The 13,202-nt window shown below is 46.1% G+C and overlaps 1 protein-coding gene across 4 annotated transcripts in view; it reads right to left on the bottom strand.

The window, feature by feature from the left end:
• Positions 1-12,830, bottom strand: part of LOXL2 (lysyl oxidase like 2) — a 40,983-nt gene extending 28,153 nt beyond the window's left edge. The window contains exons 1-4 of one of the 4 annotated variants that reach the window (XM_082072448.1): positions 12,759-12,830; positions 6,992-7,117; positions 5,420-5,859; positions 2,849-3,024 (exon numbers count right to left, since the gene is read on the bottom strand). In XM_082072448.1, coding sequence (XP_081928574.1) covers positions 2,849-3,024; positions 5,420-5,780 — 537 coding nt within the window. In that variant the 5' untranslated portion in view covers positions 5,781-5,859; positions 6,992-7,117; positions 12,759-12,830. Of the gene's footprint in view, positions 1-2,848; positions 3,025-5,419; positions 5,860-6,545; positions 6,618-6,991; positions 7,118-10,334; positions 10,442-12,758 lie in introns of those variants that run through there. The other 3 variants (XM_082072449.1, XM_082072450.1, XM_082072451.1) reach the window with 3 other exon arrangements.
• Between the last annotated feature and the right edge of the window lie 372 nt (positions 12,831-13,202).

Here is a 13,202-nt window from a genome sequence, read left to right as displayed (position 1 = left end):
CTGCCCCAACACATGAACATGCACTGAGGTCAGCGCTCGCTCCTGTGAATCTCCTGGTCATAAAAACATCGGTTTGCAAACAGTCAGATGCATTTGGGAATCGTTGCAGTTGTTACTAATTAGTGTGGGAACGCAACGCTGGAAGGTGCAATTGAATACATAAGCTCTGTGCGTCATCTTAAACCAGGCCTATCTGGAGTAAAGCCTGGCTGTAAAAGCAGCTTCAGGGCAAACTGAAATCTCTTCTAAAAGCTCACTCGGTGGGGATTTTGTACCGGTTGAGGTCCGTGCAATAGCTGAAGCCAGTGGGACTGGTGGAGCGACCCGACCGCAGCATCACTGCTCAGTAGGAGATTCCAACCCCCGATCTCATTCCAAAGAGAAAAATATCACTAGGGCAAGCTTTGGGCTACAGGCTAAAGGACCCAGCAGCTCACAAAACGATGATGTTTCCTCCGGTGAATGCGAGGTATGATGTGCAGAATTCCCAGGCGTGTTAGAGAGGGCAAAGACTTTCAGCTCGCGTTCACACAAGCCTTTTGACCTCCCTGTTTTGGAGTTTATGACCCTATGAGTAACCCTGCTCATCATCTTTGACTCAAACTATGTCACGCCAGCTGCTAACGAGATAAAGCGAAGATTAAGAAGAGGAGGGAAGTTGAGAGAGGGGGAGAGAGTTTAAACATTTGACAGCTAGCTGTGACCAAAAACCTCTTCCACAATGGCATCTTAAAAATGCATAGCACATCACCTTCAGCCTTAATTCTGCTGCAATGAAACCAGCAGAAAAAGATCCCTTTGGTTGCCAGTGATCTTATAAGGATATAAGAAGAATCAGCTTGGTTTTGCAGAAAGCAACAGTTGTTCATAAAATCCAGGCAGTGATAGGGAGGGGAGAAGCACATGGACACATGGAGCATGCCACCCAGAAAATGCAACACTATTTTCTACCACCAAGACAAAGTCCCAGTCTGACAGCTCTCAACTTAGTGCAGGTACTTAAAAATAAAGCTATTCTTCTCTCTACTTTGTCCCCCCAGCAGTGCTCCTCAGTGATCGCTGTGGATGCCATTACATGTCGCATCCATGGACACTTTGATCCCTCCCAAGAGCTGCCAGGACACGACTTGTCTCACACCGATTTCTCCTGGGGGATCCCGTTGATGAGTCAGGCTCCTGCTACATGAACTGCTCCAATCTCATGATTCATTTTACTTATGTGAAGCTTCAGCACCCCCACAGCATCGGCACAAGCCAGCCCTCAATTACCCAGTGTGTTCAACTCATTAGTCAAACTCCAGTGCTTAGCTAATGGAAAAGCAGAGCCCTCCAAAGCTTTTATGATTAATATCTGAAGCATCCCAGAGTGAAGTGACCTCCGTCTAGACTAAAGCATCTTTTCTTCCAGGCTTCTGTTTGGAGGGCTCACTGTGGCTTTGGGGAACAGGCGCCTGCCAAAGCCATCAGGGATGTTCCATGATCTCGCCTCATTCCCTGAGCAACAACGGGGACGTTGACGGGTGCAGCCTGGGATCCCTCCGGAAAAGTCTCTTTCTTCCCCCTCCTTAGCAAGGTCAAGGCGAGAATTTGGGCTCTCGGATCCTATATCTGCACGCTTGCAGATGCTGAATGCTGCCCGCTCACCCATACAGGGTTTTTCCTAAAGCCTCAGCAGGGCAATAAAAGGTTTGACTGAGCGTATTATCTTCCCTTGTCAAATACCCTGCACAGCGTTAACCTCCAATGCAAAAATCTGGTAGAAGAAAACGCTGGGAGAATTTTTCTACATCAATCAACTGCTGGAATAATTTGGTTTTAGAGTGATAAAGGAGGCTGTATCCACTGTTTCAGATCACGCACAAAGCCAAGATTGAGCCATGGAAACCACACTGTGGTATGTGATACATCCTGGATTCTCTGCTTGAAATAAGATTTGGCTCTGGCTACTGGATAGGCTCTGTCGATCCATTTTGACCAGGGGCAACCACTAAATTCACATACTGAAACACCAGAGCATCTGAAACGAGGGAGCTGTTTGAGTCACCACAAATACTTCCCAATCTGAAAAGCTGAAGGAAAACCACCACATTTTTTCTTTTCTTTTGAAAGCTCAGCTTCTTTCCAGCCCAGCATTCCCCCAGCTCTTCGTTCTGCAGGGATCTGACCAGTCCTCTGGAAGGTGACTCAAGCATCTCACCTCTGTCATTTCCCAAGAGCCTCAAGAGCCAGAACTGTCCCCCCAGCGACCAGCCCACGTTTTCCTCTCTTCAACTCCTTTCATCACTTCCAGTACTAATCCCCCATTCCCGCAAATATTTCCATACAGTTATCATGGTTACTTGGTCATTGCTCAACCAAACTGTGCAAAAATCTTTGTATATCTTTCCTTACAAATCCACCCATTTTCAAGCCATGGTTGTTAGCCCCATTCACCTCCATATCCCAGCCTACCTGTGGACCCGCACTCCAAACCGACCCCAGGACCAAAAAGGAGGTATCGGGGGAAAGGAAACTCAGTAATTTACTACTACGAACAAAGTCATGCAGGTTTAAGGTCTACGAGTACAGCACATATCCTGATCCCTTCAAAATATATTCCTAAAAACAGCATAAACCCATCTTCAATTCCAAAAACTGCAGAACAGGCGTAATACGTTTTCTCCTTATTTATCCTATTAAGAAACGCTTTCAGATTCTTATTACACACAAAATGCTCCGAATGGCTGAAATTCAAATCTGAAAGTTGCGTCTAGAAGCACCATCAAGAGTTTGCTCTAACCAGAGCAATCTATAAGGCGCAGCAGCAGCCAGCCCTTGATCAGCAGCTTGGCATTTTAAGTGAGTTTACCTCTATTTGGTTAAGCAAGGAGTTGTCAAACTTGAAGCCGGGGATCCTCTTCTCGCTGCAGACCACCCCCACGTCCTCGGTGTGCTTGCAGTCCGTCACCCCCCAGCCGTTGGACGTGCACGCCGCCAGCGTGCTCTCCTTGCCCGTGCAGTGCACGTTGTCCAGCCAAATTTTCCCTAAAGGGGAAAGAAAACGGACCTGAGACTCGCGAAGAGGGTAAATCGGGAGTGTACTAGAAGCAAGTGAGGCTGTTGTGTTAAGGGAAGGGATTATTGCTAAAATAAACTTGAATAAAACAGCTGAGGAACATCAAGGATACACCTCAGGTACTTAGTAACTGTAAACAGCTTTGCCCCACAGATTTTCCTTATTTGCATGGAAATAAAACATCCCATAAAACTGACCACTGACCCTCTCTGATGACGGCCACTTCACAGCAGTGTCACCAGGTCCCCTCCATTTGCCTGATTAGACCCTGCCCTCCAATCATACTCACCAAATCCTCCTCCTCTCTTCAAGGCTTCTCATCACTCCTCGTTTATCAAATCCTCATTAAATGTCTTCTTGGAGACAGCTCGAAGTTTTGATTAAATGCCCCAGCTTTTTAAAAGCAGATTTTTGCAAAAGCTTTACCAAACCGCTGCTGATTAGAACCCCCTGTGATTTGGGTGCTCTTTGAAAACAAATTGCCAGATCCAATTTCCACACTGTAATTACCATTTTCCCTCCAGCAAGAAGTGTGCACACCAACATACGCATGTACACGCATATATATTTAACAAAAACCAGGTTCCTCAGAAGTCATTTCTGAGATGAGCAGACAAATCAATAGGTGTCACCTGCAAACTTCAGGTCATGTTTTCCCAAAGCAGCTGAGAGGAAAAGCCCCAACGGCATCTCAGATTCATGTTTTCAAAGCGCTGCTTTTCCCTTTGGAAATGCGCTGGGCAGCCGCTGCTCCCCTACAATTTGCCCCCTAAACAAGCAATCCCCATATTTTAGGGTACCAAATACTTCACTTATCTGAAGAGTAACATCCTTTGGATGATCTTCAGAACCTCCAGGAGGTTCTGTAGCCAATTCCCTTGGCTGTCCCAGGTCTCTTAGGTTCAGCTGGTTAATCCCCAGCCCTTGCTGTGCTCCCCCAAACAGGAGCAAAGAGCTCCCGCAAAGCCCGGCTCTACAGTTTAAGGAAGGCATAACTCCCCCTACATTGAGATTTCCCCGGCTATTCTGGCATGCAGAGAACACTCGCTCCCATTAAAATCACCTGGCAATCAGTTTCTGGGTTGTTTTTAAATGTCACGGCCTCTTTCTTGCTTGGAAATCTCCTACTCTACCCCAAGAGCCAAAATCCACAGCTTGGGACAACATTGAAGGTTTCGCGTCTCGGTCAAGTCGCTGTTTGGGTCCGCTTGCTCTTTTATGGGCAATTTTATAGGTGCGAGCACTAACAAGTGGTGCTAAGGAACAGACACATTTATCCCTGCTGCTGCACTGGAAATAATCTGTGGGTTACTTCTGTGTTTGCAGGAAAAACTCCCCATAAGTCAACATTTAACTAACAGCATATGAAAAGACGACAATTAAACCCATGGAGTTCCATGCTATTACAGAGCTAGTCTCCCTCAAGCATTGTTATTTTAAGAGCTCATTGCTACAGCAAACAAACATTCACCTTTCAAAGTCTTTGTTCAGCACGTATTTGGGAATGAGGTGCAACAAGGTGCAAACCGCAATTATTCACAAGTCTATCGCGTACGATTTCAAAGAGCGAGAAAGGATGTACAATTTGGGGCTGTACAATTTGGGGTGGGGGTGAATAGCTTTTCCCACCAGGAACAGCCCAAGAGAATTATTATAAATATAGTTTTATATAGGAGATGAAGCGCGCACACTCCTTTGGGGTTTTATAGCCAGTCTGCACTGCACAATGTGGTGCATGTGTTTCTAAAGAGGCTAACAAGGGAAAAGAAAGACTTGTATAGCATCACGTAGGTCTGTTTAGAGCCTAAACAGTTCAGAGGAAAAATCAAATAGGAGGAAGGAGCGTTTAGATGTTCTGTTTGACTCACTGCAAGGCAATGGAAGTGTAACATATGTTACTGTACAAACACTTGGCAGAAATCTTGGCCAACCTCGTTTGTCCGATGCAGGAGTTAATGGTCTCCAGTTTAGGGTTGCTAAGTCTGGATAGCGACTGACTTGTCATCTAAGTGCTACATCCTTAAATAAGCTCATCATTTAAGCCACGAACCAGCAGCTTTTTGAAATGGGAATAAGTTACACTTGGTGTGTATACTGGTCCTACCCTTACCCAGCGCTGGCTGCTCCCCAGCATCCCTGCCAGAGCTCACACGCTATGATCCGCTCCTTCAGCTCTTCATTCCTCAACTTATTTCAGTCCAAACAAGCCAACACTTCTTATTTAATCTAATGGGAACCTGATTTAAAGAGACACCACTCCACCAAGACGCTATTTCTGTTACATTTGTAGGAAATCTCATTCTCCCTTCAGTTTGATTGTCTGGTCAAGAACGACTGGTACAACCCGGCTGCTCTTCTCCTTACCTTCCCCCTTCCCGTACTTGGAGCTGGGCAGCCAGGACACAGCCTCCACGTAGCCCAGCTCCCTGCAGACCACGTGCGCGGCGTGGATGGAGAAGTCGTCGTCGCACACCGTGCCCCACTCCCCGCTGTAAAACACCTCCACCCGCCCTTCGTTGTGCTTCCTCTTCTGCCCCGCCAGCCGCAGCTGGATCTTGGGGACGTTGGCCGGCCTCGGGGGGGGCTGGTAGACCTGCGGGGGCGGCTCGGGGTAACCGGGGACGTACGGCCAGTGTTCGTACTGGGCAAAGCCCAGCGGGCTCAGGGAGGCCAAGAACAGCGCGATGAGACAGTGGTTATGGGGAAAACGCAGGAATCTTGCCATTTTCAGCGCCCCCAGCCCTCCGAGCCAAGTCCTTTGCTACCAGCGGCCGATCAGCGCAGGTGGGCACCGCGTGGCTGTCCTGAAATAAGAGGAAATTTCAGTAAAGCTTGGTAATGACACAGACTTTCTGTTTCTTCTTTCAGCAGTTATGGAGGAGACTATGTACAATGCCCCTGTAAAAAACAAAGACCAATAAATTATTTCTTGTGGGGTAAAAGAACAACCCCCCCCCCCAATCCCATTATAAGCATTTCAAACTTTATACCACCTTGCTAAATAGTTTTAGCTGGAAAACATTTTTTCCAGGGTAAAATTCCACAGGTCGCAAGTGCGAGCCATTGATTTTCCTGTTTCTCTGTAAATCCAATAGTTCAGCAGCTCCAGCAAGCTACAGCAAACCCTGGTTTAAACGCAGGTCAGAACTAAACCCCTTTTTCCCCACATCTCCTTAAATAAAGAAACTAAAATGCTCACTTAAACAGTGGCAAACCAGAAGGGTAATGAAATATATTACAACACGGTGTTTATATTGAAGCTTGTTTTCCCAATACGACCATAGAAGAATTATTTCTATCACTGCATGTCCGGTTTCATCTGTAGAGAATCAACATATGTTACTGTACAAACACTTGGCAGAAATCTTGGCCAAGTTTGTCCGATGCAGGAGTTAATGGTCTCCAGTTTAGGGTTGCTAAGTCTGGATAGCGACTGACTTGTCATCTAAGTGCTACATCCTTAAATAAGCTCATCATTTAAGCCACGAACCAGCAGCTTTTTGACTCGTTAAAGGAATTTCACCCAGATGCTGTGCAGAGTTTGAATTCTGGCCCTTTTCTGCCCCGCTTCCCGCAGTCCCCGCACATGGAGCGGTCAAGCAGCACACGTGGGGCTTGACGATTGAATAGTTTCCAAATGAAGCAATGCCAGAGTATAGTGGGAAAAAACTCCCCAGCTCTTTAAAGCTCCGTTATTTCCTGGCAGCCACCAAAGGGGAGGGAGAAGGGGAAAGACTTGGCTCCAAAAATGGATGTCTAGAAGCTAAAATCCTCCTGTATTTTCGCTAGGTCTTAGCTATCCCTAAAAAAACAATCAGAAAATCAGATATACATACAGAGACGCAGCAAAACACATTAACCAGCCTGCCGAGATGCCACAGAAACTCCAGGCAACCAGCCTGAAGTTCCAGTTTAAAGCTCAGTTCTGACACTGACCTGCTGCGGGACCTCGGGCAGGTCAGGTCCAGGGCTGTGCCTCAGTTTCCCCTTGTGTTAAACAGGGCTGGTGATCCTGCGCTTCCTACTGAGGTGCTTTGAGACCTGGGGACCAAAGGCATTTGCCTAAGGAACAGACAAATGATGTAGAAAACATGTGGGTTACAAGTCAAGCACTGGACACCAGGGGAGGGAACAAGAAAAGCAAGTGGAGACTTTACAACAGGTCTAACTAAATCTCAGGGGTGAAAGGAGGAATATGCAGCAAAAAATTATTGGAAAGCAAACATTTGGTTTCAAGGAGCCAGGTACTTTCACCTTGGTTTCACGAGGTTGAGATTTATATATTTGCATCAGGCATTCAGGGAAATACTGCTATGGAAATGATGTATTTTTCACTTTTTTGCAGGTCAGGAGGTGAAGCTGAGAGAGAGAGGAATAAAATAAGTCCTGCCCCATGCCAGAGAGAGGGTTTCCCAAAGAAAACGCGGCCGACAGCACAGGATACATGTGTTCTGTACAAATAGAAGGCTCTCTGGTCAAGGCACATTAGTACTAGTCAGACATGCCCCACTTCAGTACCTACCAGCACGGATTTCAAAAGAAACCTCTTACAATGTTTTCTCATGGATACAAGATGCTTTTTTAGCCCAGAGGATAAACACATGGGCAGAGCAATTGCAACGAACAGCATACAAAATGCAAGTGACCCCCTTAGATCATGACAGAGAAGAAGAACATGTGCTAGTTATAAGCAAGGATACCAAAGCGGGGATGTCTAACCTCAAGCCTCGTGCTCTTTGGAAAAATCTGTTTGAGTTTTAATCTGCTTTAAACATCTGTTTTGACCTACTTCATTTCACGCAGCTGTTGTTTCTTGCTACTGCATACACTGGATTTTAAAAGCCTCAGCAAATGCTCATCAAACTTAAGTGGAACTGAAACAATCTCTCTCCAAAAATTAAGACGAGGGGTAGCAGGGCCCTGGCTTAGCTGTGAGTTCTTCCTAAATAAGTCATTATAGCTTTCCCATGGCTGTCCCACATACACTAGAATGTTGTGCTGGTTCTATATTGCCGGATTCTGAAACACCTGGATGTTCTTGCTGTGTATCAGGATATTTGAGAAGGCAAAGGCAGATAACGTATGGTGAGTGGCCCTACGGTCAGGTCCCGAAGGACCTTTAGCTCTCAAGACATCAGAAGGCACATCGGTTTAATTAACAGAACACACCAAATTCCCCTCTAAATTACAGTTTTATCATACTCCAGAGAGCCCAACAGTAAACTAAATAAGAATATTTTAGTGGAGAAAAGGCTGGACAAACAGTGTGTAACCAGCAGGTCAGCACGTGTTCCCTGGTTCCAAGGCAAACAGTGACCAGGTTAATAGGGGGTGTCGTGATCGGAGGCCAAGGAACAGCTAAAAACTGCACAAATCCAAATTCCAGGACCGCTTGCTATTCAAACCAAAGCTCTTGAGTCATTTTGCTGAAGGATTTCAGCCAAAAGACACAATGATGTGGGGAAACCATTCAGAGGCAGGATGTAATAGCTCCCAGCTGAGAGCGGTGCTCCCTTCGGTGTTAATTAACAAAGCAGACAGAGCACCGCACCATGTCAGAGCCGTTTAAAGAAGTCACAGCACTGGGAGATCCCGTGGTCCACGAGCAGCTGGAGGGTGGCAACAGACCTCAGGTCACTTTAATTGATACCAACATTAGCCAGGGAGACGCTAATTTAAGATTATAGTAAATGTAGGAGGTGTAATTGTCACTCCTGGCAAAGCCTTGTGAAGTCAGACACCCCAAGAACCTCAAAACTCCAAAAGACGACTGCAAGTGGGGTTTTGTTCCCCATTTAACAATAGAAGCGGGGTGAGGGAGGACAAGGTTGCCCCAGAGCTCCCTGCTCCACAGAGGCAAGTTTGACCAGCAAAAAGGAACTTTAGCAAGCCCGTAGGAACCCCATCCCAAACCCTCACTACGGCAAATCAATCAGGACACACATTTTGTGCTCAGGCCACAGGGCATCGTGTGTCACCTTTGTCAGGACCAGGTTGGGCTGGTCCAAAAAACCATCTCTCCTAGTCCAGTTCCACCTGTGGAAGCAAATCCCAGAGGAATTCTCCATGAGATCAGAGCGGCCACAACCCTCCACGCTTCGGGGACACCACCGCAGTGTGTACAGCAACCACAGCTCCCTCTTCCCCCAGGTCGTGTTACCGGCTGCTTCAAAACAGCCCCACATTCAAACACCGAGAGGAGACAAAGCTCGCACAGTGTTTGCATCACCCCAGAAATACCACCCCCCTACCCACAGGTCTTGTTCATTGAGGTGCTAAAGAGAAACTATTCAGACTAAGTCACCATGTCAGGAAAAGCAGAAGCCAGTGGAATTTGAACACGGGCAGGTTTTAGTGCTTCTACAACCCAGGTTCAGCGGGGAAACTTCAGGAGCCCAACAACAGACTCATTAAGAGCATTTAAACACGGACAGTATCCGACAGCAGCCAACTACACACACACAGCTGTGGCAGCATCATTATAAGCCACAACAACAAAATTTAATAAGGAAAATGTTTCAGTAAACCTCTGCAAGAGTTGGACACATTTTTTTCCTTAAATAAAGTTGCACATGAATTCCCAAGGAACAAATCTAGGCTTAGATCTGCAGGACGTTTGGTTTGGGCTGGCTATTCCCTTTATTGTGGGGCTCATTCCTCCCCTCACACCCTCTCCTTTATAGCCTCCAGATTTATTAATGACGTCATGCTGAAAGTATATATTTTGGCCTCCCCATTCAAAAGCATCCAAGACAGAACATTAAAAACCTATTGAATAAAGTCAGCGGAGAAGCCAGGAAAACACTCCAGGTCTCCTGGCTCCCCGTCCTGCACTTCAGGCTGTAAGACGATTCTCCATCGCCACATTAACATGTAATTTAAAGCTTGAACGCTCGCTCCTGCTGGCTGCTGACTCAGTCCTTTCCAGGGCTCTGGTCTAAAGTCTTGAAGGGGGCAGATGGACACAGGTTTATGGGGAAACACGCACCAGTTCCATTTCAGAATTATCTTGAGCTTTTACTTCTTCGGAGCCTTCACCAGGTAAAATTAACAGGCTGTTCACCTTCCCAAATCAACAGCGTGCTCCTCCCAGCAAGGACCCCCTTCTCAATGTCACCACGTCACCTCAGACCAAACCAGGAACACCAGCTCACTCAAGACAGAAATAACATGAGTTAATTACTACTAAAGAACCTTCCGGCCTCTGCTTCCCATTCAAAGGTACCTACACACGCGCCCTCTTTACTTCCTCCCAAAATCTTAGTGAAGTACGTCCTACCTGGAACAGAAAACAGTTTGGAGTGTTTGCCAGCTGATGGGGATAAACTACAGCAGACAGCACTTAGAATAGACAGCAAAAAAAAGATGTATATGGCCCAGGAATGTATGTTGAAGTTGTTGCTGTTGAAACTAAACACAAGAAGAGAAGCTCTGACAGACACACACAAGTTAGGAGAGGAGGAAAGAAAAGGCACTTGACTTGTGTTTTAAAAGACAGCTGCAAGTCTACCAACAGAAAAACCAGTGTTTGTGGGAGTTGCCTAACCAGAGTTCTTTAGGTCTATTTCTTTAACTGAAGCAATTCATGTTTGCTTCCAGTTTTAGCTCCGTGATGCATCCATTTATCTCAGAAGGCAAAAATAACTTGCCTGGGGATCAGATGGACACACTCAGCATCTTCCCTCCAAGTCACAGCTGCAATTCAAACAGGCTTCATTTTGGGAAGCTCTTTATTTTCCTTGTCTCTCCCCTTGCCTGGTGTCAGAGAACGAAGACGAATAGAGATGTGAACTGTGACATCTCAGGCTCCTGGCCAGCACCAGCTGGCTGCTCCACAGACCTCGGGCCGTACTCTTAATAGGAAACAGAACGTATTCCCAAATATTCTTCATAGTAAACACGTATCTGGACACGCGTGCTCCCAGAGGATTGCACAGAAAGCGCTTTACAAACCAGCGGCTTGATCTGCTGCATCATTCCATCCCCTGGCGTTGTCCCAAGACAGGACATCGCTGGCTTTTTAAACAGCACCAAGGATGTCATGGAACAGTTCAGGAGGAGAGAGAATAAAAGGTTAAAATAAATAAGGAAGAAACAGGAAAAAAAAACAGACGGGAAGTTAGTGATACAGTAAAGAAAATGAACTTAGGAGTCAAGATATTGAAAATAAATCCGGAGAATTACTAGGCATGCATTTTGGGTCTTCCCTTACCTTGCAAAAGGATGGTATGCTCAGCAAAATGCACAGTTTCTCTATTAAATCACTCTGCTGAAGACCAAGGCTTTGTCCTCTACTGCATCATCAAGACTGTCCAACCTTGGTGGCTTTTCTAAGCTGCTAAAGCTTTCTGAAACATTTATGTAAAGGCCTCATCCCTGCACTTGTGCCCCAGCACCACACTGGGCTTGACTGGAGAGCAAAGAGTCATCCTGAGCCTCATCACCCAAGTGAAGTATCCAGCTTCATATTAGTGACCCATTCTGGCTTCTCCCTCTGCGTTCTGCTATTACAGTAGTTCATGGTAATATTTTATGTTTCCTAACTGCTCTCTAGCTTCCAACCAAGGAAATTCCACCACTCTGGGTAGTTCAATACAGACAGAATGGAGCTGGCAAGTAGGAACCCTGAAGCAATTATTTTCAGCCCCTATTCAGTACAAATTTGAAAGCACTGCAATGTCATCTTCATGAGTTGATTATAGAGATGCTAAATAGTTTTCATACTATGCCTTCAGACAGCTAAACCAGCATCTTTATTGTCTTCTCAACTACCTAGGTGTATAAACACCTTGGTGTTTATACCTTTTTTACCCACACACAGTAACATCTGTTTAAATAAACAACAAAAATGAATGTAAAAGAAGGCAAAGCTATCTGTGTGCATGCTGAAGAACCACAACTCCACCTGGATCGGGTTTGTTGCAGAGACAAACACCCCACATTTCCATGCTGCAACTTTTCAGGTGGATATTGCCGCACAACCTGGAGTCATCTCCAAAAATACTGCAACTGCTGCACAATGAAACAGCCTCAAGAAAGCTGCTGGGAGGCTCAGGGCTCCTTCGCAAGGGGCTGCGAAGCCCAAGCAATGACAGCAGAACAGTTTCTTAAGTAGAGAGATAATTGTTTTGCACTTTCTGCCAATGGGAAACATCTGCACTGGAGCCTTTTCCCCTGAAAGAGCAGAGTTATTCAGAGAGGAGCATTTAAACTGCTCCTGAAGTTTAGCTGGTAACATTTACACAATGCTGATGGCATGTGTTCTAGCTTTCTGCTCTAAATCAAGCATATTTTAATAATATTACGGAATATGCATTGCCTGAACTTGTAGACAGTTTGCAACACGTCTTTTTTATTTCATCTGTGCATGCCTGTGAGCAACAAGGGGGGAAAAGCTGTAACTTGGTCACAACATGTGGCAAAGTGACACTGGATATCTGTGTCATCCCACCCCACCAAACCAAGTCTCAGGGGGCAGGAATTAGGAAAAAAATATCTCCCTTCTTCCCAGCCCTTTACATCTAAACTTCATACTTTCTAACAAACTAATGGGGAGGAAGAAAAGACATTCAAAGAGAAAAGAGAAGCAGGGGAATCAAACTTTCAGCCCCGAAGCAAGAGAGGGTTAGAAATGTTTAAACTAATTAATGAGCTCCTTCAACTCTAGCAATAATTGGGCTGCTCTGGGCAGGATGGCGTTTACCTGGGAGCCAGCGGTGGGTTGTGCGGGGTGACCTCGCTCTTGTCCCGCTTGGCGAGGTTCTTTCTGTGCCGGCCGAGTGGTCCCCTCTGCGCTGGAAAATATCCTGCAGGCTGAGAAATAGGCTGCGAGGAGCTGCTGCTTCCTGGCAAATTTCACTAGAATTCGCCAAGCAAACCCCTCCCAAGACCCGGCCCCTTCAGCCTCAGCTCATAGCGGTGATATCATGGGCTTGTCTTGTAATCCGAGCAGAAGGACTGCAAAAAAAGAAGAGAAATGGGGGGGGAAACGTAGCCAGAGCTGCAAGGAAGGAGGCGCATTAGGTACACGAATGCTTTCTCGGGACATTCCTAGAGAACAAATATTGCGAATCACACCAATACTGGGGTTAAATCAATAATACAGTGTGATCACAGGGGGTTTTAAGCACCCCAATTTGATGCAGAG

The sequence above is a fragment of the Streptopelia decaocto genome (genome assembly GCF_964273445.1).
Source record: "Streptopelia decaocto genome assembly, chromosome: 25".
Taxonomy (NCBI): Eukaryota; Metazoa; Chordata; class Aves; order Columbiformes; family Columbidae; genus Streptopelia; species Streptopelia decaocto.
Note: the sequence above shows the minus strand (reverse complement) of the source record. Positions and strands in the feature narration are given on the sequence as shown.